At 38.7% G+C, this 21,867-nt stretch overlaps 1 protein-coding gene across 7 annotated transcripts in view; it reads right to left on the minus strand.

The window, feature by feature from the left end:
• ELF2 (E74 like ETS transcription factor 2) overlaps positions 1 to 21,867 on the minus strand; it is a 130,447-nt gene that overhangs the window by 70,977 nt on the left and 37,603 nt on the right. For 4 of the 7 annotated variants that reach the window (XM_054484255.2, XM_054484254.2, XM_054484257.2 and 1 more), the window contains exons 2-3: positions 9,601 to 9,685; positions 7,806 to 8,043 (exon numbers count right to left, since the gene is read on the minus strand). The exons of the other annotated variants lie outside the window; for them this stretch is intronic. In XM_054484255.2, coding sequence (XP_054340230.1) covers positions 7,806 to 7,877 — 72 coding nt within the window. In that variant the 5' untranslated portion in view covers positions 7,878 to 8,043; positions 9,601 to 9,685. The remainder of the gene's footprint in view (positions 1 to 7,805; positions 8,044 to 9,600; positions 9,686 to 21,867) is intronic. 7 annotated transcript variants of the gene reach the window in all.

Below are 21,867 nucleotides of genomic sequence, written 5' to 3' on the forward strand. Positions count from 1 at the left end.
ATAGTATAAGTACACAGCACAGAGTAAGTTATTCAATTAGTGATAGCTGATATTATATTTTAACAATAGAAACAGTTTTCAAATCTACTATTTGCCCTCAACTTTAGAGGGCACCTTTTCACATCACAATCAGAACTGTTTGTGTTACTTCCTTGCATAAAAAGCATTAATGACTCCCCTTTTGTCCAAAAGGAAAGTTTAACATATTAAACAATGGCTTTAACACTCTGAAATATAACCCCAACCCACCTGTCATGGGCTGAATTGTGTCTCCCAAAAAGATGAAGTTTTAACCCCTAGCTTCTGGGAATGTAACCTTATCTGGAAATAAGGTCTTTGCAGATGATCAAGTTAAGACAAGATAATTAAGATGAGCCCTAACCCAATTTGACTATGTCCTTACAAAAAAGGGAAATTTGGACTCCACACAAATGGGAAGGAAAACCATGGAAAGACACAGGGACAACACCATCTACAAGCCAAGGAATGCCTGAGGCTACCAGAAGCTAGGAAAGAGGCATTAAAGAGATTCTCCCTCCTAGCCCTCAAAAACAAAAAAAACAAACAACAATTAAAAAAAAAAAAAAAAACTCTATCAACACCTTGATTCCTAAATTCTGACCTCTAGAACTGTAACAATAAATTTCTGTTATTTAAGCAACCTAGCTTACAGTACTTTGTTACAGCAACCCCAAGAAACTAACATACCACCTTTATATCTTATTTCCCTACATTACTTAACATAAACTTATTAGTGGCATTGCTTCTAATTCCTAAATGTGAACATTTCCAAGACTTTTGCTCATGTTATTTTGTAGCCTTCACATCTGTCCAAATCCTTTTCATCTACTGAAGGCTTATCATCAAGTTCCAGGGAATCTTCTATAATCCTCCAATCTGAATTAATTTTTCTATCCTACGTATTTATAGAACAAGTTGTTTGCCTAATATTACCACTGTTCATTGTCCCATATTATAATTATGTGTTTACATATACAACTCCTTGACTGGCTAGTAGGATATTTGAGAGCAAAAGTTATATTGAAGTCAATTTTTATATCCTCCTCAATAACACACGCTTCATATAAACTAAAGTGGCATTTAAGTACAGATATTTGTAGCTTGGCTCAAAGAATAATAAAGTCAACAAATTTTAATATTAACAGGTATTTATAAGTTCAACATTTGCTCATCTATGGAGGCAAGTAACTTCATGAGCCTTTTTTCTGCCAAATGATACAGACCAGAGGACACTGCATGCAGCTATTCAGATAATTATTGCCTTGTACTGTGTAGAAGAGTAGCTATTTTTATGGGAGAAAGGGGATAGAAGAGAAGAAACCAGGAGTCTTTGCTTAAAAATAAAATAGTAAAAAATAACACATGTACAAGGTTATTTTACTTGGCATTACTTTGCTCAAGTCACCATGGATCTTGGCACAAGCTGTCTAATTCCCTACAAGCTAGGGTGCAAATAAAAAAAATACAGGATACCCAGTTAAATTTGAATTTCAGAGAAACACTGAATAATAACTGTAAGAATGTCCCATGCAATATTTGGGACATACTTAAAGTAAAAAGTCATTTGTTGTTTATCTGAAATTCAAATTTAACTAGACATCCTGTATTTTATCTGGCAACCCTACTCTAAGTATTAACAGTGATCTCAAAAACTTCCATTTAAGGAGAGAGATTCTTAGTTTAAAGAGGCAAGACAAGTGCAATGCTGCAGTGTTTACCTAGAAAGTGCTTTTATATGCACTCAGTCATTGCTCTCCAGGTATCAGGAGTTTCCAAAGACAAGTACAATGAAATGGCTGAAAGCAGTGGTATTGTAATCCTTTTCTCAATGTACTTTAGGAATATATAGAAAGATAATAAAATTCAGGATGTTATGTTAAAAGTATATAAATTTGTTCCACATTTTCTCTTTCGAGGTAGAGTAAGGCTACTTTAAAAAATCTTACCAAAACTGAAAAATGCTGTTTGGCAGGCTTTAGGGGGGACTCATCTCCCCTACCTCTCATGGTTTAACCCCAGAAACCACTCCAAATAAATACGTCACTAGAATAAATAATGGTGCACTTACTATGCAAACCCAGTTTTAAGACAAGTCCCCTAAGCTAGATGTTCATAATGCCAAAAAAAAAAAAAAAAAAGAGAGAGAGATAGAAAACATATACCTATACTAACAAACATCCATACAATGAGAGACTATTCAATATCAATTAAGCAATTAAGGCAGTTAGAGCTATATACTGGCATGGAAAAATATCCATGATACAAACAAGAGGGGGTGGAAGGAGGAGGAAAATAAGCCATAGAATAGTACTGTAGTCTGATTCCATTTATATATTTATTTAGCATATACATTTAAAAGTCTGGAAAAAATACACCTCAAATTATCAACCTGGTGAAAGAGAGGTGAGCAGACAAAAGATGGATTTTCATTTTCTCAGTATGTCTGAGTTTATTGTTTTTTACAATGATCCTGATAACTAAGAAGAAATATCAAAATACTTTTTTTCATTTAAAAATAACAATTGGTACAAAAACCAAAAAACAAAATAAAATAAAGCCAGTAACAGGTAATTTGACAACTTTAAAAAGGAACCCATTTGCAAAATATAAAACTTGTGGAAGAATCTGCCTCACCAGATGAAAATCTTTTTATTTTTCTTATGAATTTTCACAAATGTAAACATCCCTGTAACTACCATCACAGTCAAGAAATAGAACATTTCCATCACCCCAGAAAGTTCCCTCATACCTACTTTACCTGTCAATCCCCACCACATGTGCATGCACACACACACATACACGCAGACCTAGGCAACCACTGATCTATCCCTACAGATTTCTATCCCTGTAGATCTGCCTTTTCTCAAATTTTACATTGAAATCAACAGTTCTCTTTTGTGTCCAACTTCTTTACTGCTGATATTTATACATATTGCTGCATGTATCAATACTTCATCTCCCTTCATTGCTGAAAATTCTATTGTAGATATGTCAATTGCTTATCCATTTGCCTGTCTTCATATGGCTGTAATGCTCCTATGAACATCCTGGTCTTTTCTTCCCTTCCTTTCCGTTCCATTCCATATTTACCTAAGAGTCAAATTATCAGATCATATGGCAATTGTACATTTAATTTTGAAAGTACTCAATTTTCCAAAGTGGTTATATTACTTTACATATATATATATGTAATTTTTTTTTTTTTTTTTGGGTGGGGGAGAGGGAGAGACGAAGTCTTGCTCTGTCCCCAGGCTGGAGTACAGTGGCACAATCTCTGCTCACTGCAAGCTCCGCCTCCCGGGTTCACTCCACTCCTGCCTCAGCCTCCCAAGTAGCTGGGACTACAGGCGCCCGCCACCATGCCCGGCTAATTTTTTGTATTTTTAGTAGAGATGGGGTTTCACTGCGATAGCCAGGATGGTCTCAATCTCCTGACCTCATGATCCGCCCTCCTCGGCTTCCGAAAGTGCTGGGATTACAGGCGTGAGCCACCACCACGCCCAGCCTACATTCTTATAAGCAATGTATGAGAGGTTTAGCTGCTCCTTATCCTTTCCAACATGTGATATCACTCTCATCACTTTTCCTCATTCTGTTTGTTTAGTAGGATCGCCTTGTGGTTTTAATTTACATTTCCCTGATAGTTAATAATATTGAGCATTTTTATATGTATTTAACGTTCCATTGATCTACATGTCTGTTGGCACACCAATAACCACACTGCCTCAATTAGTGCAGCTTTATAGAAAGTCTTTAAATCAGATGTGTAAGGCCTTCAACTCTGTTCTTAACCACAGTATGTCTTCCAATCCATAAACTTGGTACATCTCTCTATTCAGGTCTTTGATGTGTCTCAACAGTATTTATAGTTCACTGTACAGAAGTCTTTTATATATTTCATTAAACTTTTCCCTACTTTTTTTTTTTTTTAAGATAGGGGGTTCACTATGTTGCCTGAGCTGCACCTGAACTCCTGGGCTCAAGTAAGCCCCTCACCTCAGCCTTTAGTGTAGCTGAGACTATATGCACATGCCAGTGCACCCAGCTGTTTTTTGATGCTCTATTGAATAGTATTGCTTCAGTTTCCAATTGTATATTGCTAGTATATATAAATAATTGCTTCTTATACACTCACCTCATATCCTCTGGCTATTCTAAATTTATTAGTTCTAATAGTTGTGTGGATTTCTTAGGAATTTCTAGGTACACAGTTATATCATCTAGAAATAAAGACAGTTTTACTACTTGTCAAAGCTGTGAGTCTTTTATTTTTCTTGCTGCCTTGTAGTAATGTTGCCAGTGCAATGTTGAATAAAGGTGGTTAGGGCAGACATCCTTGCCTTGCTCTCAACCATTAAGTACGATGTTGGCTGTGGGTTTTTCACAGATTCACTTTACCAGGCTGAGAAAATTGCCCTTTATTGCTAGTTTAGAGAGTTTGTATAACGAATAGGTGTTAATTTTTGGCAAATGGGTTTTCTGTAACTGCTGATATTATCACCTAATTTTTCTCTTTCACTCCTGTTGATATGGTGAATTACTTGATTCATTAAACTTACCTTCATGGGATTAAAAAAAAAAAAATTGGTTATGGCATTCTACCGTTTATACACTGCTAGATTTGACTGCTAGTTTTTTGGTTTTGCTTTTTTGTGTTTTCATTGTTTTTGTTTGTTTGTCACCCAGGCTGGAGTGCAGTGGCACCATTATGGCTCACTGCAACCTCTACCTCCCAGGCTCAAGCAATCCTCCCACTTCAGCCTCCCAAGTACCTGGGACTACAGGTGCATGCCACCATGCCTGGCTAGTTTTTTGTTTTTTTTTTTTTTTTTTTGAGACAGGGTTTTGCCATGGTGCCCAGGCTGGTCTTGAAGTCCTGAGCTCAAGAAATCCACCTGCCTTAGTCTCCCCAATATAGAAATGGGGGTCTCCTGTGTGGCTTAGGCTGGTCTTGAACTCCTATCCTCAAGTGATCATCTTGCCTTGGCCTCCCAAAGTGTAGGGGTTACAGGTATGAGCCACCACACCAGGCGCAATACTTCTCTTAGTATTAAATTATCCCTATATATTTAAGTCATATTTGGTAGTTTGAATTTTTAAATATGACTACATTTTATATATTTATTACTATTTTGAAAAATAATTTTTGCAACTATACTCATTATAGTTTACTATTTTGGGACATCATTTTCAGAAACAGAATAATCCTAATTGTATTAAATGTATTACTTTTATAATCAGGGGAAACGTTACAAAGAAAGCCTAAAAATAGTGATAATAAAACTCCAGATACCTACCATTTTTTAAATATTTATTTTTTCTTCAGGTTCTGGGACTCTGATTACAAAATCTTGACAGGTCAGTTTTCATCCCATTCTACATTTTAGAATATATATACTATTATACATATACTACTTTTTATATATATATATATGAATGAAACATTTCTGAAAAGCTGCTCCTAAGACAAAAATCTATCTTTCAAATACCACCATTCTCAAATCTCCCTTTGTAAAATCAAACCATGTTTCCAGTATTAGTGGCTTTTCTCTCTTCCCGCAATTCTCTTCCCCTAGATATTTCTATTGCCCCACCCCTCACCTCATTTAGCTCTAAACTAAAATGTCACCACTTTGGTGAAGCCTTCCTTGGCTGCCCTAAAGTATTCCCTATCAACTTCTCTATCCAGCTCTAGTCCTGAATTATTTTTCATAACATTTCTGAAATATTTATCCCCAGTGCCTAGAAAAGTACTTGATAGACAGTTAAGTGGTGAATTAATATTAGTCAAAGGAAAAAATGAATGAAAATAAGTGGCCACTTACGTAGCATAAACAAAAAACTCCCCAGAATAGTTTGCCCTACTCTGGGGCCACACTACCTGACATGCTCATAAAGGATATAGTCTTCTTCTGATTTCCTTTATAAAATGTTATCACCCTATAAGACTACCACATAAATCACCAGTCAATAATAACTTGGTAAAGTCATTTCACTTATGAGATTCTTTCTTCCACGATAATAAGTTCTCCTGGCCGTAAACACTGAAGTTCCATGTAAAGGAAGAAAAATATAAGGAGTATTCCAGAAACAAACTGTTGTCCTCATTTTCCCCATATTAATGATACCTTTTAATCAACACAAGGTAAAGATATTCTGCCTACTGTTTTTGGTGGCTCCCCTCGTAGGGTTAAAACAGAGCAAAACTATATGGCAGGAGAAAGCATTTGAGGAAAAAGCAATATTTGGTCTGGGTAATCTAGGAGGGGATGGCAGTTCCCCAATCCCTAATGTCTTCGGTGAGTTATTCCTGGAGGTGATCATACAGAAAGTGAATCTTAAGGGAAGAAATAAGACTTTGACGATGGGAAGAAAGTATGTTCTGCAGCTGTGGCTTCTCTTAATGGACTTTGTACCCGTTTTGGATTTGAATACAAAAGAAACACTTAAGAGTTTTTGAGTCCACTGAGAAAAGAAAAAGAAGACCTTCACTTTATCCTATTCCCAGTGCATTTGCCCATTGCTGATCCGGATCTTAGAAAAATGAGCAGACACCAAGGAGGCAAAAAAAAAGAATCCAGACTATAGAACACACAGACTGATGTCCTAACTTGTTTCTCAAACATGCCATTATACCGTTATACTGGTAGGAAGCACGAGTAATGCAGCATCTTTCACAGAAAATAGAGAAAACAGATTTTTTTTTTAAATATAGAAAACTCTCCATTTTCCCACCTCAGTTCTGAACAAACATTGTCCATTATTATGACAGCTATTGAATTATAATTAGATCCCTTCCAATATTCTCTCCTTTTTTTTTTTTTTTTTTTTTTTGAGATGGAGTCTCGCCCTGTCGCACAGGCTGGAGTGCAGTGGCACAATCTCTGATCACTGCAAGCTCGGCCTCCCGGGTTCACGCCATGCTCCTGCCTCAGCCTCCCGAGTAGCTGGGACTACAGGCGCCCGCCACCACACCTGGCTAATTTTTTGTATTTTTAGTAGAGGCAGGGTTTCACCATGTTAGCCAGGATGGTCTCAAATGCCTGACCTGGTGATCCGCCCACCTCGGCCTCCCAAAGTGCTGGGATTACAGGCGTGAGCCATCGCGACTGGCCCCAATATTCACTCTTTACTGAATGCTGAGAACAGAAGCCAGGACCTAGAAGCCCCTGTATTTCTACTATTGTTATTTTTTTATTCTCATCTAATTCTTCAATGTTATCAATAACAAAATAACCAAATATGCTAATGATTCAAAATCCTACACGCATAAAATTTCAAAACCTGAATTCATTTTCTGACTTACTAATTATTTAAATTTGTAAGTGTTTATATGAGATTAAAATACAATGGATCTCCACACCGATTTAGATACAAAATAATTAAGAAACAAAGATAATAAGTAAAGCACACACAAAATTCTAACTGAGAATGAATCTAATTTAGGTATTTGGGCATAGTATATACCTACAGTATAATCCAAGACAATGGGTTTTATAAGGGATTTAAATTTAACTCTCAACTAATACTAGTGTTCTTTCCATTTCTTTCCTCCCTCCAAGTTCATTCTAATATACATATGTCCCAACAATTCACGTGAGCCCTGCAGTACCTTCCTTGACCTTCTATTACCTAAATTATATAAGGATACACGACATGTACATGTATAATTTCATGCTTTGTACACTTCTACTCTCAAATATCTGTTTCCTATTAATTTCAAAATTAGTTCACGCACAAATTTCTATGAAGAAAATAGAAATGTAATTCATTGAATGCCTAACCTCTTGATTTTCTACTCCATTGCTGGAAAGCTCCAAAATAGTACCTCCACTGTCAACCACTGCTGATGTCATTGTTATTCCCTGAGGAAGCTTCAAACGCTATTAATCAATGAAATTAAAGGTTCACTGATGGTTGCCAGTGTTATAGGTTTGCATTATCATGTTTTAAACGTCAATAGAGATGGAGTGGAGTAGATATCCAGAAATCCAGTCTTCTAAAGATGATTAACCAGAAAGCCTAAAAAGAGGAAGAATTTGAAAAGTTATTTTAAAAATTACAGGAAGGACATAACTAAAGCATAACTTATTTTGCAATCTAATTTTAACACTTAACTAAGAAAAAAAAGATAGACTTCTACATCCCCGTGTCAAAAGAGGGCAGTAATGAACATTCTACTTCTTAAGAGTTAGTAATCAAGTTCATGAACATACTGAATAAGTTCTTAACAAGCAATTGTACATAGGTAGTATTACGATATTCATATTCTAGGATATAAAATGTTATAACTGTGCCAGGTGCGGTGGCTCATGCCTGTATATTCCAGCACTTTGGGAGGCTGAGGCAGGCGATCACGAGGTCAAGAGATCGAGACCATCCTGGCCAACATGGTGAAACCCCACCTCTACTAAAAATACAAAAATTAGCTGGGCATGGTGAAACATGCCTGTAGTCCCAGCTACTTGGGAGGCTGAGGCAGGAGAATCGCTTGAACCCAGGAGGTGGAGGTTGCAGTAAGCCCAGATCGCGCCACTGCACTCCAGCCTGGCGACAGAGTGAGATTCCATCTCAAAAAAAAAAAAAAAAAAAAAAAAAGGTTATGACTTTCTCCCTTTATAAAGATGTTGTTTTATTCCTGAAATGTTAGTTTCTAGAAATGTTAAAGATCTCTTATTCATTTAACACATAAAATGTGCCAGACTGAGAAAACTTTTAAAACTATTTGCCTATTTAACAAATCAAAAGATTATTGATTCTTAAATATTTCATTCTTCTTCTTTGCCTCATCTGGTTTGTTTGAACAATCGGAACTGTCTTTTGCTTATGGCAGCAATCTCATTTTGTATTCACACTTTGAATACAGGAACTGTATGTAAGAGAGATTTATTTGAATTGCTTATATTTTCAAATAAAATAGTTTAAAAATAAAGTAGTTACCACTTGGAATGCCTTCGATATTATTTTATCATACTTTCCTCAATTTTTTGACATTAGTTCTATCATACTTTCCTCAATTGTTTTGATATTAGTTCAAGATGCAATATAGCAAATGGCTTCAAGTAATTTTTTATCCTCTTACATTTTTTCCCCTTCCTATATGATCTGGATTTACGCATTAAATTACTCCTAAAAAATTATTTTGATTTCATGTATGCAAAAATTTTCATACAGAGGAAGTACAGAGATTTATTACTAACAGAATTTTCTCATGTCAAAAAGAATGCAGAAAAATCAAGCATATTTGAAGGAAAGTATATAGTTCCCATAAATCATTCCATTAATATTATGCCCTTGTATTATGTTTGCCTGCTGGCAATATACAGATATGGAAATAAAATAACAAAGAATTTCCAGAAACTTCTAGAATAAAATGAAATACCTGAAAAAAAGCAGAAATTTCATCTTACTGATCAGTACTATTAGCCTCCCTTTTGATCTTATAAACATAAAATGGAATAGAAAGTCTTTGTATCTTAAGAAGAAAAATTAATAAAATTCCACAGTCCCATCATACTATCACCATATAAGGTACTATTCCCAATATATATAATAATAGCAGAAATAAATTTTACTTACAGTTTGTATGTTAAGTAGTCTAAGCATCCTTCACTATTTTCACAACTTGGGAAGAGCTAAAATCTGAACCAGTAGTTCTTTGGAACTACCAGCGGGAGGGGAAAAAAGATAATATTAATATAATTATATTAAAAAGCACTATGCTCAAACAGATGTGATTGAGATAGTAAATACTTAATAAAACAAATCACTTCCAAAGCCATATGTCACACATTCACATAAGGAATATAATAAATTATTTCTAAGTTTTTGAGAAATCAGAAGTTTTTATCAAACTTAAAATTTTAACTCACCACCACATAACAACTATTGAGTGAGGACAGAATCAACGTATGAAGCCTATGCTCCGTATTATGGGCTGCATTTCAAACAGGTTCTTTTTTTTTTCTCCATTGGGCAAGTTCTAATAACAGGTTCTTATTAAGTGGCTACAGGTATAACCCCTGCTCCCCAGGAGTATAAAATCAAGTTTGAAAAATAGGACTAGCCCAAAAACTACTATAAAACAATGTTTAAGGAAAAAAAATTTTTTAGAGTTGGGGTCTCATTCTTGTCACCAAGGCTGGATTGCAGTGGTGAGATCACAGCTCACTGCAGCCTCAAATTCCTGGGCTCAAGCTATCCTTCTGCCTCAGCCTCCTGAGGAGCTCGGACTATAGGCATATGCCACCATGCTCAGGTCAGTATTTCTTACTTTTTACTTTTATTTTTAAATATAAGCTATTGCTATGTTACCCAGTCTGATCTTGAACTCCTGGCCTCAGGTGATTCTGCCACCTCAGCCTCCTGAGTCACTATTAGACATGTTCCTGCTATCTCACCCCACCAACTTAGCATCAGCACCCATCCAAACATCCCAAGCCCAACTTCTAACTCCCAAGCCTCCTCAAATAGTCCTCCTCCTTTCAAAGGCTAATGTATTGACTTAAGCACTTGATCGTAGGCCTTGTTCCATCAATTATTCCCTTTTTCCTTAACTTTCTCTTACTACCATTGGACTTCTTTCCCTCAACATATAAGCATTTGCAAGATCCTCTCATCTTAAAAGTAGAAAAGTTGGCTGGGGAAGGTGGCTCAGGCCTGTAATCCCAACACTTTGGGAGAGGGAGGCAGAAGGATCACTTGAGCCCAGGAGCTCCACTTGAGCCCAGGAGCTCCACACCAGCCTGGCCAACATAGGGAAACCCCTGTCTCTACAAAAAATAAAAAACTTAGCTGGGCCTGGTAGTGCAAACCTGTAGTCCCAGCTACTTGGTAGGCTGAGGTGGGAGGATCGCTTGAGCCCAGGAGGTTGAGGCCACAGTGAGCTGTGATCCTGCCACTGCACTCAAGCCTGGGTGACAGAGCAAGACCCTGTCTAAAAAATAAAAAAAAAAAAAAAAGAAAAGTCCTCTCCCATTATCCTGCATACCCTTCCAGCTACTGCTCCAGTTCCTTCCTTTCTCAGGTAAGTTTCTAGATAAGAAATCTTTTATATTTTATACTCTGTCTCCGCTTCCTAATTTCTCAAGTATTCCTCCTTCTATCAAAGTTTGGCATCCATCCCCACTCAACCGAAACTTTTACTAAATTCTGCTTGTAGAATCCAATGGATACATTTCCGTCTTCGTAGGACTTGATGCCTCTGAAGCATCTGACACTGTTAATCACTCCCTTCTTGAAACTCTACCCTGAATTTATCTTTTCCCTCTCTGGATACTCCCTTTCAATTCCCCCTTGCAGGCTCAACCCTCCTTTTCAAGGGGCCTGGGACAAGAATACAAATGGAAACCTACATACCATGTGTCTAAATATTTTTAAAAGTTCTAAATCAAGCTGTTAAATTATTCCATCCTCCTATCTTGACTAACAATAACCTGAAAGGCCAAGTTCTATTTATGAGTTCTCAGGTTCCCTTCATGTTACGTAGGGACATAGGAAGGAAAGTCCATACCCCTTCCCCTTATCTGCAGCCAACTCCTTTTCTCTTCCCACTTTTAGCTCCACTTTATACTACGAAGGACTTCATATGCACACATATATAAAGCCTACAGGTCCAAGCTCTGGTCACGTGACTGCAAACAGCTGCTCCTTGGCCATCCCTTAAACACAGGGGATCCCATATGTGTTGTACAGTCAAGAGAGGAAAGAATCAGAGAAGAGAGTTGTGACGGGACACATGGGCAGGAAATTCTAGGATCAAATATTCAAAGACTGATCTAGAAAGAGAACAGGTAGACTAGTCTAGTCACCTTGGCCCCCCCAAAGTCTTCACTCTATGGGTAGGGGTGTAGCTGCTGGAGGAAGGCCATATGAGGACCTTCAAAGCACAGGTCTTTTGTTCCCAGTTGGTGAAGTCTTAGGACAGTGCTGTTCTCCAGTCAACCCTTACAGGTGGGTGTTTCCAGGATCCCATCCCTAGTCCTTTTCTCTTCAGATTCTTTACACTCTTTCTAAGCTATGAAATCTACTCCTACAGCTTCACTCAACTCTCTCTTCCAGATTTGTCTACTAGATGTTTTATTGCCTCTACTTCATTGAAATTAGATAAGGTATACATAAATACTAAGCACTGATGCCAGGATAACCCAAGCACCCCATTCATTAATTCAATCACACAACAAATACTAAATGAGCACTATTATATGATAGCACAATTTTAGGTGCCTGGGTCCAGTAGTGAATAAAGGCAAAGTCCCTGTTTTTATGGATCTTACACTGCAGAGGAGAGAGAAAAAAATAAAATAGTACACTATACATGTAGATGGTGAAGGAGGCTAAGGAGTTAAATTAACCAAAGAGATAGGGATTATTTGGCAGGGAGAGCTGCCAATTCAGATTGAGTGGTCAGATAAGGACTCACTAAAAAAGTGACATATGAGTAAAAACCTAAAAGTAGAAGTGAGTTGTGGCAAGGCCTGGCGGAAGAGCCTTCTAGTCAAAAGAAATTCAACACCCTCAAGAGGATGTATGCCTGACTAGTTAAAGGATCGGCAAGGGGACCCAATAGAGCTGAAGTGAACTGAGCAAGAGGAAGAAAGAATAGTTGAAGAAGAGGACAGAAAGGTAAGGGAAAGGAGCCAAGTAGGTCCCCTGTAAGGACTTTGACTTCAGAGAGAAGAAAGGTTTTACACAAAAAGATGATCTGATTATTATAAGGATCATTCAGATGCTGGGTTGAGAACAGACAAGGGGACAACAGCAGAAACAGGGGTCAGTTAGCAGGCTGCAATAATATATGTTGTGCAAAAGTAACTGCACTTTTGCCATTACTTTTAATGTAATGCAAACTACTTTTGCACCAACTCATAATGAGATGAGAAGTGATACTGGCTGGGACCAGAGTGGTAGTTCTGGAGGTAGTGAAAAGTGATCATAGCCAAGTGTGATGGCGCACCCCGTTGTCCCAGCTACTCAGGACGCTGGGCAGGTTGAAGCTGCAGTGATCCAAGATCTCACTACTGCACTCCAGTTTGGGTGACAGAGTGAGACCTTGTCTCAAAAAAAAAAAAGTAGTCAATCTTTAGATGTATTTTGCAGATAAAAGGATGACATTTGCAAGGAAAATTGATGTGGATTGATTGCTATGAGAGAAAGAAAGAAGTCAAGAATGAATCCAGGCTGGAGGATTCTCAGAAGATGATGGAGTAGGATGCACCAGGAATCTGTATCCCTGTCTAGACAACAATTGCACTGGCAGAATCTATCTAATGTAATTATTTTGGAACTCTAGAAGATACTAAAGGCTTACAACCTCCAAGGGAAGGCTTGGACAATAAACTGTGGTTAATTTCGGTCATTCTAGCTCTCAGCACAGTATCAGCTACCCATCCCCCAACTCGAGGGTATACAGCTGTGCACGTGCTCCTGGAACAGTCTGCATGCAACTTGTGAGGGCCATGGTAAGCAAAAAGGACTATTTTCCAAATATCAGAGATCTGTGCTCTGATTACTGATTATTGCTTCTGATCACAGAGGAGCACACAAAGAAATGAGTAGATATTATTGTTATGCCTCCCTTCACTGTTGCAAGCCTCTCCCCCTCTGGCTGAAGTCACTTCTAGGGGACTTAAAAGGCCAGCAAACCCCATTTTACTCTTTTTTCCCTTTTGAGAGCCACACATTAAAGACCAGGACATTTGGCTGGGCGCGGTGGCTCACATCTGTAATCTCTGCACTTTGGGAGGCCAAGGTGGGCTAAGATCACTTGAGGTTAGGAGTTCAAGGCCAGTCTGGCCAACATAGTGAAACCCCGTCTCTACTAAAAATACAAAAAATAGCCCAGGGTGGTGGTAGGTGCCTGTAATCCCAGTTACTTGGGAGGCTGAGGCAGGAGCTTGAGCCCGGGAGGCGGAGGTTGCAGTGAGCCAAGATCGAGCCACTGCACTCCAGCCCGGGCAACAGAGCAAGACTCTGTTTCAAAATAAAAAATAAAATAAAATAAAGACTAGAACATTCAAAAACTATATATATGAAAAAATGTGGAAAGTGACCACACATGCCCAGGCTCAGAAAAGACCTGAGAAGACCTTAAATACATCTTAGCCTGATCCTTGCCACAAAATCAGCCTACAAAAATTTAAATTTTAATTAAAAAAAAAAAAATTCCCACTCTCCCCAAGATGGCAGATTGGAGGTAGTGTTGACATGCCTCTCCCACTTGGAAAGAAAAAATAGTGGGTAAAGACTCAAACTGTGAACTTTTTTCAAAGAAGCAATGCAGGAACTTAATGGAAAAATGGAAAGAAACCACAGATCCTTTGAAAGAAGGGGCAGGCTGCAGTCTACACCATGAGCCAGGTAAAAAACTGTAAGTCCCCAGAGTGTGAGAGGGAGAGAGATTACCTCCAGAGTATACACCCCCACTATGAAAACTGGAAATCCGGCCCACAGAGGAGGCCTTAACCCCACCCAGTGCTAAAACTAATATAGGGAGCAGCGGAGAATATACAAGAAGGACCAGGGGCGGGAAGAGCCTTGTGCGTATTCCCAGTCTCCAACGCAAACCAAGGGAAGCTATTCCTGATTCTGTGTCACAGGAGAGTTCACAAAGTTCTGCCAACCAACTCAGGCAGTGGTTGCAGGTTGAAAGAAGCTCCCAATTTGAAATTCAAAATATAATTTCAAGTGGGGATGAACTGCCTTGGCTGAACTGGGCGGATGACTGGGAAGTGAGCTGTAACCACAGACACAGAAGTTGGGTGCTCTGGCATTGCCAGTGGATGAAAAGGGGCGTGGCCTGAAAGATGAGGTTCCTGTATGTAAACAGCTTGGAATTTAGCTAGCTGCTGCTAGTGAACACTCTGAGTGAGAGACCCGCCTTGCCAAGTGTGTAGGAGGGGGATGAGACTTACTCCCACCTGCTACTCCCTACTCCCTGCATGAACTCTTCTGTGAAGCAGAGGCAGCTAAGCTTTTTCCTGGAACATTACTCCAGTGGCCAGGGAATGGCTCCAAAAGCCCAACATGGGTCTGTGCTTACCCCACACATGCAGAGCCAAAGAGCAGGCCTGCCTGACCAAGCCCCGACCTGGCTTTGCCCCTCCACCTGCCCTGGTAGGTTAACACAAAAGACAGAAACTTTTGGGAGCCCTATGGCCTCACCCATCATCTGATAAACCAAAATACCTCCCATGGGTAACATAAGACAAGCACATATCCCACCACTTCAACCACAGCTAGCACACTTTTCCAAGCACCACCTCCTGGCTGGAGGCCAACAGACACAGTTTATTACAGCATCTACAGGTAAAATAACATTGCACCCAGGAAGGAGAAAACTTATACATGACCTCAGCTATCAGCACTGTCTGCAGTACCCTGGCTAACCAGGATGTCCTGAGTCTGTCCACATGACCAGTTTATTAATACTACAACCAGCATTTAAGAAAGCCAACGCACTATGGCTATTTACAACCAAGGAATCTCACAATGTATGTCATTCCCCTGTTACCCCTATGAGAGCTGGTGCTGGTACACATTGCTGGGAGACTTGAGGACAGATAACATCACTGGATCCCTTGCAGACATTCCCCAGAATCAGCCTGGAATGTGGCAACCCCACTGGGCAGCTAGACCCAGAGGAGCAGCAGTACTTACAGTAGTCTGGCTCTCAGGGACTCCTACTCCTAGGGGAAGGGGGACAGCACCACATCAAGGAAGCAACCTGTTCTTCTTCATTCTGTGAAGTCAGTATCACCCCGATACCAAAGCCAGGAAAGGATATAACAAAAAGAAAGAAAACTGCAGACCAATATCCCTGATGAACATAGATGTAAAAATCCTCAACAAAATACTAGCTAACCAAATCAAATGGCACATCAAAGATAATACACCATGATCAAGTGGGTTTAATCCCAGGAATGCAGGGACGGTTTAACATATGCAAGTCAATAAATGTGATATATCACATAAACAATTAAAAACAAAAACCACATGATTGTTTCAATAGATGCAGAAAAAACATTCAATAAAATCAAGCATCCCTTTATGATAAAAACACCCAAAAGACAAGGCACAGAAGGGAATTATCTCAAAATAATAAAAGTCATATACGACAAAGCATACTGAATGGGAAAAAGTTGCAAGCATTCCCCCTGAGAACTGGAATAAGACAAGGATGCTCACTTTAATCACTTCTTTTCAACATAGTACTTTAAGTCCTGGCCAGAGCAATCAGGCATGAGAAAGAAATAAAGGGCATCCAAATTGGAAAACAGGAAGTCAAACTATCGCTGTTTGCTGATGATATGATCGTATACCTACAAAATGCTGAAGATTCCTCCAAAGACTACTAGATTTGATAAGTGAATTTAGTAAAATCTTAGGTTACAAAGTCAATGAACACAAATCCAATAGCACTGCTATACGACAACAATGACCAAGCTGAGAATCAAATTAAGAACTCAATCCATTTTATAACAGCTGCAAAAATATATATAAAATACCTAGGAATATACTTAACCAACGGGGTGAAAGATCTCTAAAGAAGAACTACAAACACTGATGAAAGAAACCATAGATAACACAAACAAATGGAAACACATCCCATGCTCATGGATTGGAAGAATCAATATCATGAAAATGACCATACGCATCTAAAGCAATCTACAGATTCAATACAAATCTGATCAAAACAGCAACATCCTTTTTCACAGATTTAGAGAAAGAAAATCCTAAAATTCATATGAAACCAAAAAAGAGGCTGAATAGCCAAAGCAATCTTAAGCAAAAACAACAAATCTGAAGGCATCACATTATTGGACTTCAAATTATACCATGCTATAGTTAACAAAACAGCATGGTACTGATATAAAAATAGACACATTGGCCAATGGAACAGATTAAAGAATCCAGAAATAAAACCAAATATCCACAACCAACTCTCTTCGACAAAGCATGAAAAACATAAATTGGGGAAAGGACACCCTATTTAATAAATGGTGCTGAGAAAACTGGCTAGCCACAAGTAGAAAAATGAAACTGGATCCCTGTCTCTCATCTTATACAAACATCAACTCAAGATGGATCAAAGATTTAAATCTAAGACCTAAAACCATAAAAGTCCTAGAGGATAACCTAGAAAAAACTCTTCTGGACATTGGCCTAGACAAAAAATTCATGACTAAGACCCCAAAAGCAAATACAACTAAAACAAAAATAAATAAATGGGACCTAATTAAACTAAAAGGCTTCTGTACAGCAAAAAATAATAATCAGCATCATCATCAGAGTAAAGAGACAACCCACAGAATGGGAGAAAATATTTGCCAACTGTGCATCCAACAAACAACCAATGTCCAGAATCCACAGGGAGCTCAAACAAATCAGCAAGAAAAAAAAAATCTCATGAAAAAGTGGGAAAATGACACAAACAAACATTTCTCAAAAGAAGATATACAACTGGCCAACACATAAATGAAAAAGTGCTCAATATCACTAGTCATTTAGGGAAATGCAAATTAAAACCACAATGACACACCATCTTACTCCTGCAAGAATGGCCATTATTAAAAAGACAAAAGACAATAGATATTGGCATGGACTTGGTGAAAAGGGAACACTTATGCACTGCTAGTGGAAATGTAAATTAGTGCAACCTCTAAGAAAAACAGTACGGAGATTTTTTTTGTTGAGACAGTGTCTCGCTCTGTCGCCCAGGCTGGAGTGCAGTGGCGCGATCTCGGCTCACAGCAACCTCCTTCCCCCGGGTTCAAGCGATTCTCTTGCCTCAGCCTCCCAAGTAGCTGGGATTACAGGCACCTGCCACTGCGCCCAGCTAATTTTTTTTTTGTATTTTTAGTAGAGACGGGGTTTCACCATCTTGACCAGGCTGGTCTTGAACTCCTGACCTCATGATTTACCTGCCTCGGCCTCCCAAAGTGCTGGGATTACAGGTGTCAGCCACCGCGCCCAGCCAGAGATTTCTTTTTTTTTTTTTTTTTTTTTTTTGAGATGGAGTTTCACTCTTCTTGCCCAGGCTGGAGTGCAATGGCACAATCTTGGCTCACCGCAACCTCCGCCTCCCACGTTCAAGTGATTCTCCTGTCTCAGCCTCCGAGTAGCTGGGATTACAGGCATGTGCCACCACACCCAGCTAATTTTTTTGTATTTTTAGTAGAGATGGGGTTTCACCATGTTAGCCAGGATAGTCTCGATCTCCTGACCTCATGATCCACCCGCCTCAGCCTCCCAAAGTGCTGGGATTACAGGCGTGAGCCACCACGCCCGGCCAGAGATTTCTTAGAGAACTAAAAGTAGATCTACCATTTGATCCAGCAATCCTACTACTAGGTATCTACCCAAAGGAAAAAAAGTCATCACATCAAAAAGACATCTGTACATGTAGGTTTATTACAGCACAATTCACAATTGCAAAGATTTGTAACTAATCGTGTGCCTGTCGATCAATGAGTAAAGAAAATGTGGTATATATGCACCATGGAATACTATTCAGGCATAAAAAAGAACAAAATCATGTATTTTGCAGCAGCTTGGCTAGAGTTGGAGGCCATTATTCTAAGTGAAATAACTCAGGAAAGAAAAACCAAATACCGTATGTTCTCACTTATAAGTGGGAGCTAAGCTATGAGTACACAAAGGCATACAGAGTGATATAATGGACTACGGAGACTCAGAACGGGGAGGGTAGGAGTGGGGGTGAGGGATAAAAAGACTACACACTGGGCACAATGTACACTACTTGGGTGACAGGTGCACTAAAATCTCAGATTTCACTATACCATTCATTCATGTAACCAATAATCACTTGTACCCCAAAAGTGACTGAAATTTTTTTAAAGAAACAAAGACAATAAAAAACCAAAAACAATAACAAAAAACAGCAAATCCTGGGGAAGAAGAAGACTCTATTTCCAGAGTAACACATGAGATTCAAATGTCCAGTTTTCTCCAAAAACTCATAAGGCAAACAAAAAACCAGGAAAGGATGGGCCATTCAAAGGAAAAAATAAATAAATCAATAGAAACTGTTCCTGAAAAACATCTGATAGCTAATCTACTACACAAAGACTTTAAAACAACTATCTTAAATATGCTCCAAGAACTAAGGAAAGATGTGGGGAAAGTCAATAAAACAATATATGTACAAAATTAAAACACCAATAAAGAAACAGAAAATCTGAAAAGAAACCAAAGGGAAATTCTGGAGCTGAAAAGTATAATTGAAAAGAAATATTCACTAGAGAAATTCAAAGGCAGATTTGAGCAAGCAGAAGAGATACCAGTAAACTTGAAGACAGACACTAAAAGTTACTGAGTGTAAGGAACAGAAACAAAGAAAGATTGAAAAAAAACTGGAAAGACCTAAAGGATCTCTGGGATACCATCAAGCTGACCAACATATGAATTTTGGGGGTCTCAGAGGGAGAAAAAAAAAGAGGCAGAGAAAATATTTGAAGAAATATTAGCTGAAAACGTCCCAAATTTGATGAAAGACCCTAATAAAAACATCCAAGGAGCTCAACGAACTCCAAGTAAGATAAATTCAAAGAGACCCACACCAACACATGATATAATCAAATTTTCAAAAACTGAACACAAAGAGAGATGCTTGAAAGCAGCAAGAAAGAAAAGATTTATCACATGCAAGGGTTACACAATAAGATTATCAGCAGATATCTCATCAGAAACTTTAGAGGCCATAAGGCAGTAGGCCAATATATTCAAATTGCTAAAAGAAAAGAACTGCAGCCAATAGAGGTAGCAGGCACCTGCTGTCCCAGTTACTCAGAAGGCTGAGTTGAGAGAATTACTTAAGCCCAGGAGTTCAAGCCCAGCCTATGCAACATAGCGAAACCCTGTTTTCAAAAAATGAATAAAAAATACGGCCGAGTGCAGTGGCTCACACCTGTAATCCCAGCACTTTGGGAGGCCAAGATGGGCAGATCACCTGAGGTCAGGAGCTCGAGACCAGTCTGGCCAACATGATGAAACCCCATCTCTACCAAAAATACAAAAAATTAACTGGGCTTGGTGATGCGTGCCTGTAGTCCCAGCTACTCGCGCGGCTGAGGTAGAAGAGTCGCTTGAACCCAGGAGGCAGAGGTTGCAGTGAGCCGAGATTGTGCCACTGCACTCCAGCCTGGGTGACAGAGTGAGACTCCATCTCAAAAAAAAAAAAAAAAAAAAAAAAGGAATAAAAAAGAAAGAAAGAAAAAAGAAAAAGAAAAAACCTGCCCACAAAGGATCCTATATCCAACAAAACCATCCTTTCAAAGTGAGGAAAAAGACTTAAATGTAAAACCCAAAACTAAAAAAACCTGGAAGACAACATAGGCATTACCATTCAGGACATACATAAGGGCAAGGATTTCATGACAAAGACACCAAAAGCAACTGCAACAAAAGCAAAAATTGACAAATAGGATCTAATTAAACTAAAGAGTTTCTGCATGGCAAAATAAACTATCAACAAACAGACAACCTACAGAACGGAGAAAAATTCCTCAAACTATGCATCCAACAAAGATCTAATATCCAGCATCTACAAGGAACTTAAACAAATATAAAAGAAAAAAAAAGTGATAAAAAAGTGGTCAGGCCAGGCACTCCCAAAGCACCAGGATTGGGAGGCCAAGGCAGGTGGATCACTTAAGACCAGGAGTTCGAGATTATCCTGGTCAATATGGAGAAACCTCATCCCCACTAAAAATATAAAAATTAGCCAGCTGTGGTGGCACATGCCTGTAGTTCCAGCTACTTGGGTACCTGAGGCATGGGAATCACTTTAACCCAGGAGATGGAGGTTGAGGTCCAGATCATGCCACTGTACTCCAGCCTGGGAAAGCGAGACTGTCTCAAAAAAAAAAAAAAAAAAGTGGGCAAAGGACTTGAACAGACACTTCTGAAAAAAAGACATACATGTGGCCAACAATCATATGAAAAAAGTTCAACATCGTGGATCATTAAATAAATGCAAATCAAAACCACAATAAGATATGATCTAACACCAGTCAGAATGGCTACTGTTAAAAAATCACAAAATAACAGATACTGGTGAGGTTGTGGAGAAAAAGGGAATGCTTATACACTGTTGGTGGGAGTGTAAATTACTTCAGCCATTGTGGAAGACAATTAGGTCAAAGACCTAATGACAGAAATACCATTCAACCAAGCAATCCCATTACTGGGTATATATCCAAAGGAATAGAAATCATTCTATTATAAAGACACATGCATATGTATGTTCACTGCACCACTATTCACAATGGCAAAGACATGGAATCAACCTAAATGTCCATCAGTGATAGGCTAGATAAAGAAAACGTGGTACATATACACCATGGAATACTATCCAGCCATAAAAAAGAATGAGATCATGGCCTTTGCAGGAACACAGATGGATCTGAAGGCCTTTATACTTAGAAAACTAACATAGGAAGAGAAAACCAAATACCACATGTTCTCATTTATGAGTGGGAGCTAAATGATGAGAACACATGGACACATAGAGGGGAATAACACACACTGGGGGCATTCTGTGGTTGGAGGGTAGGAGGAGAGAGAGAATCAGGAAAAACAACTAATGGGTACTAGGCTTAGTACCTGGGTGATGAAATAATCTGTAAAACAAACCCTCATGACACAAGTTTACCTATGTAACAAATTTGCACTTGTACCCTGAACTTAAAAGTTAAAAAAAAAAAAAAGAAACAAACAAACAGATTGGAAATGAAAGAATGGAAAAAGATATTCCACACAAATAATAAGCAAAAGACAGCAGGAGTAGCTATACCAATATTAAACAAAATAGACTTAAAATGAAAA

The sequence above is a fragment of the Pongo pygmaeus genome, chromosome 3 (genome assembly GCF_028885625.2).
Source record: "Pongo pygmaeus isolate AG05252 chromosome 3, NHGRI_mPonPyg2-v2.0_pri, whole genome shotgun sequence".
Taxonomy (NCBI): domain Eukaryota; kingdom Metazoa; phylum Chordata; class Mammalia; order Primates; family Hominidae; genus Pongo; species Pongo pygmaeus.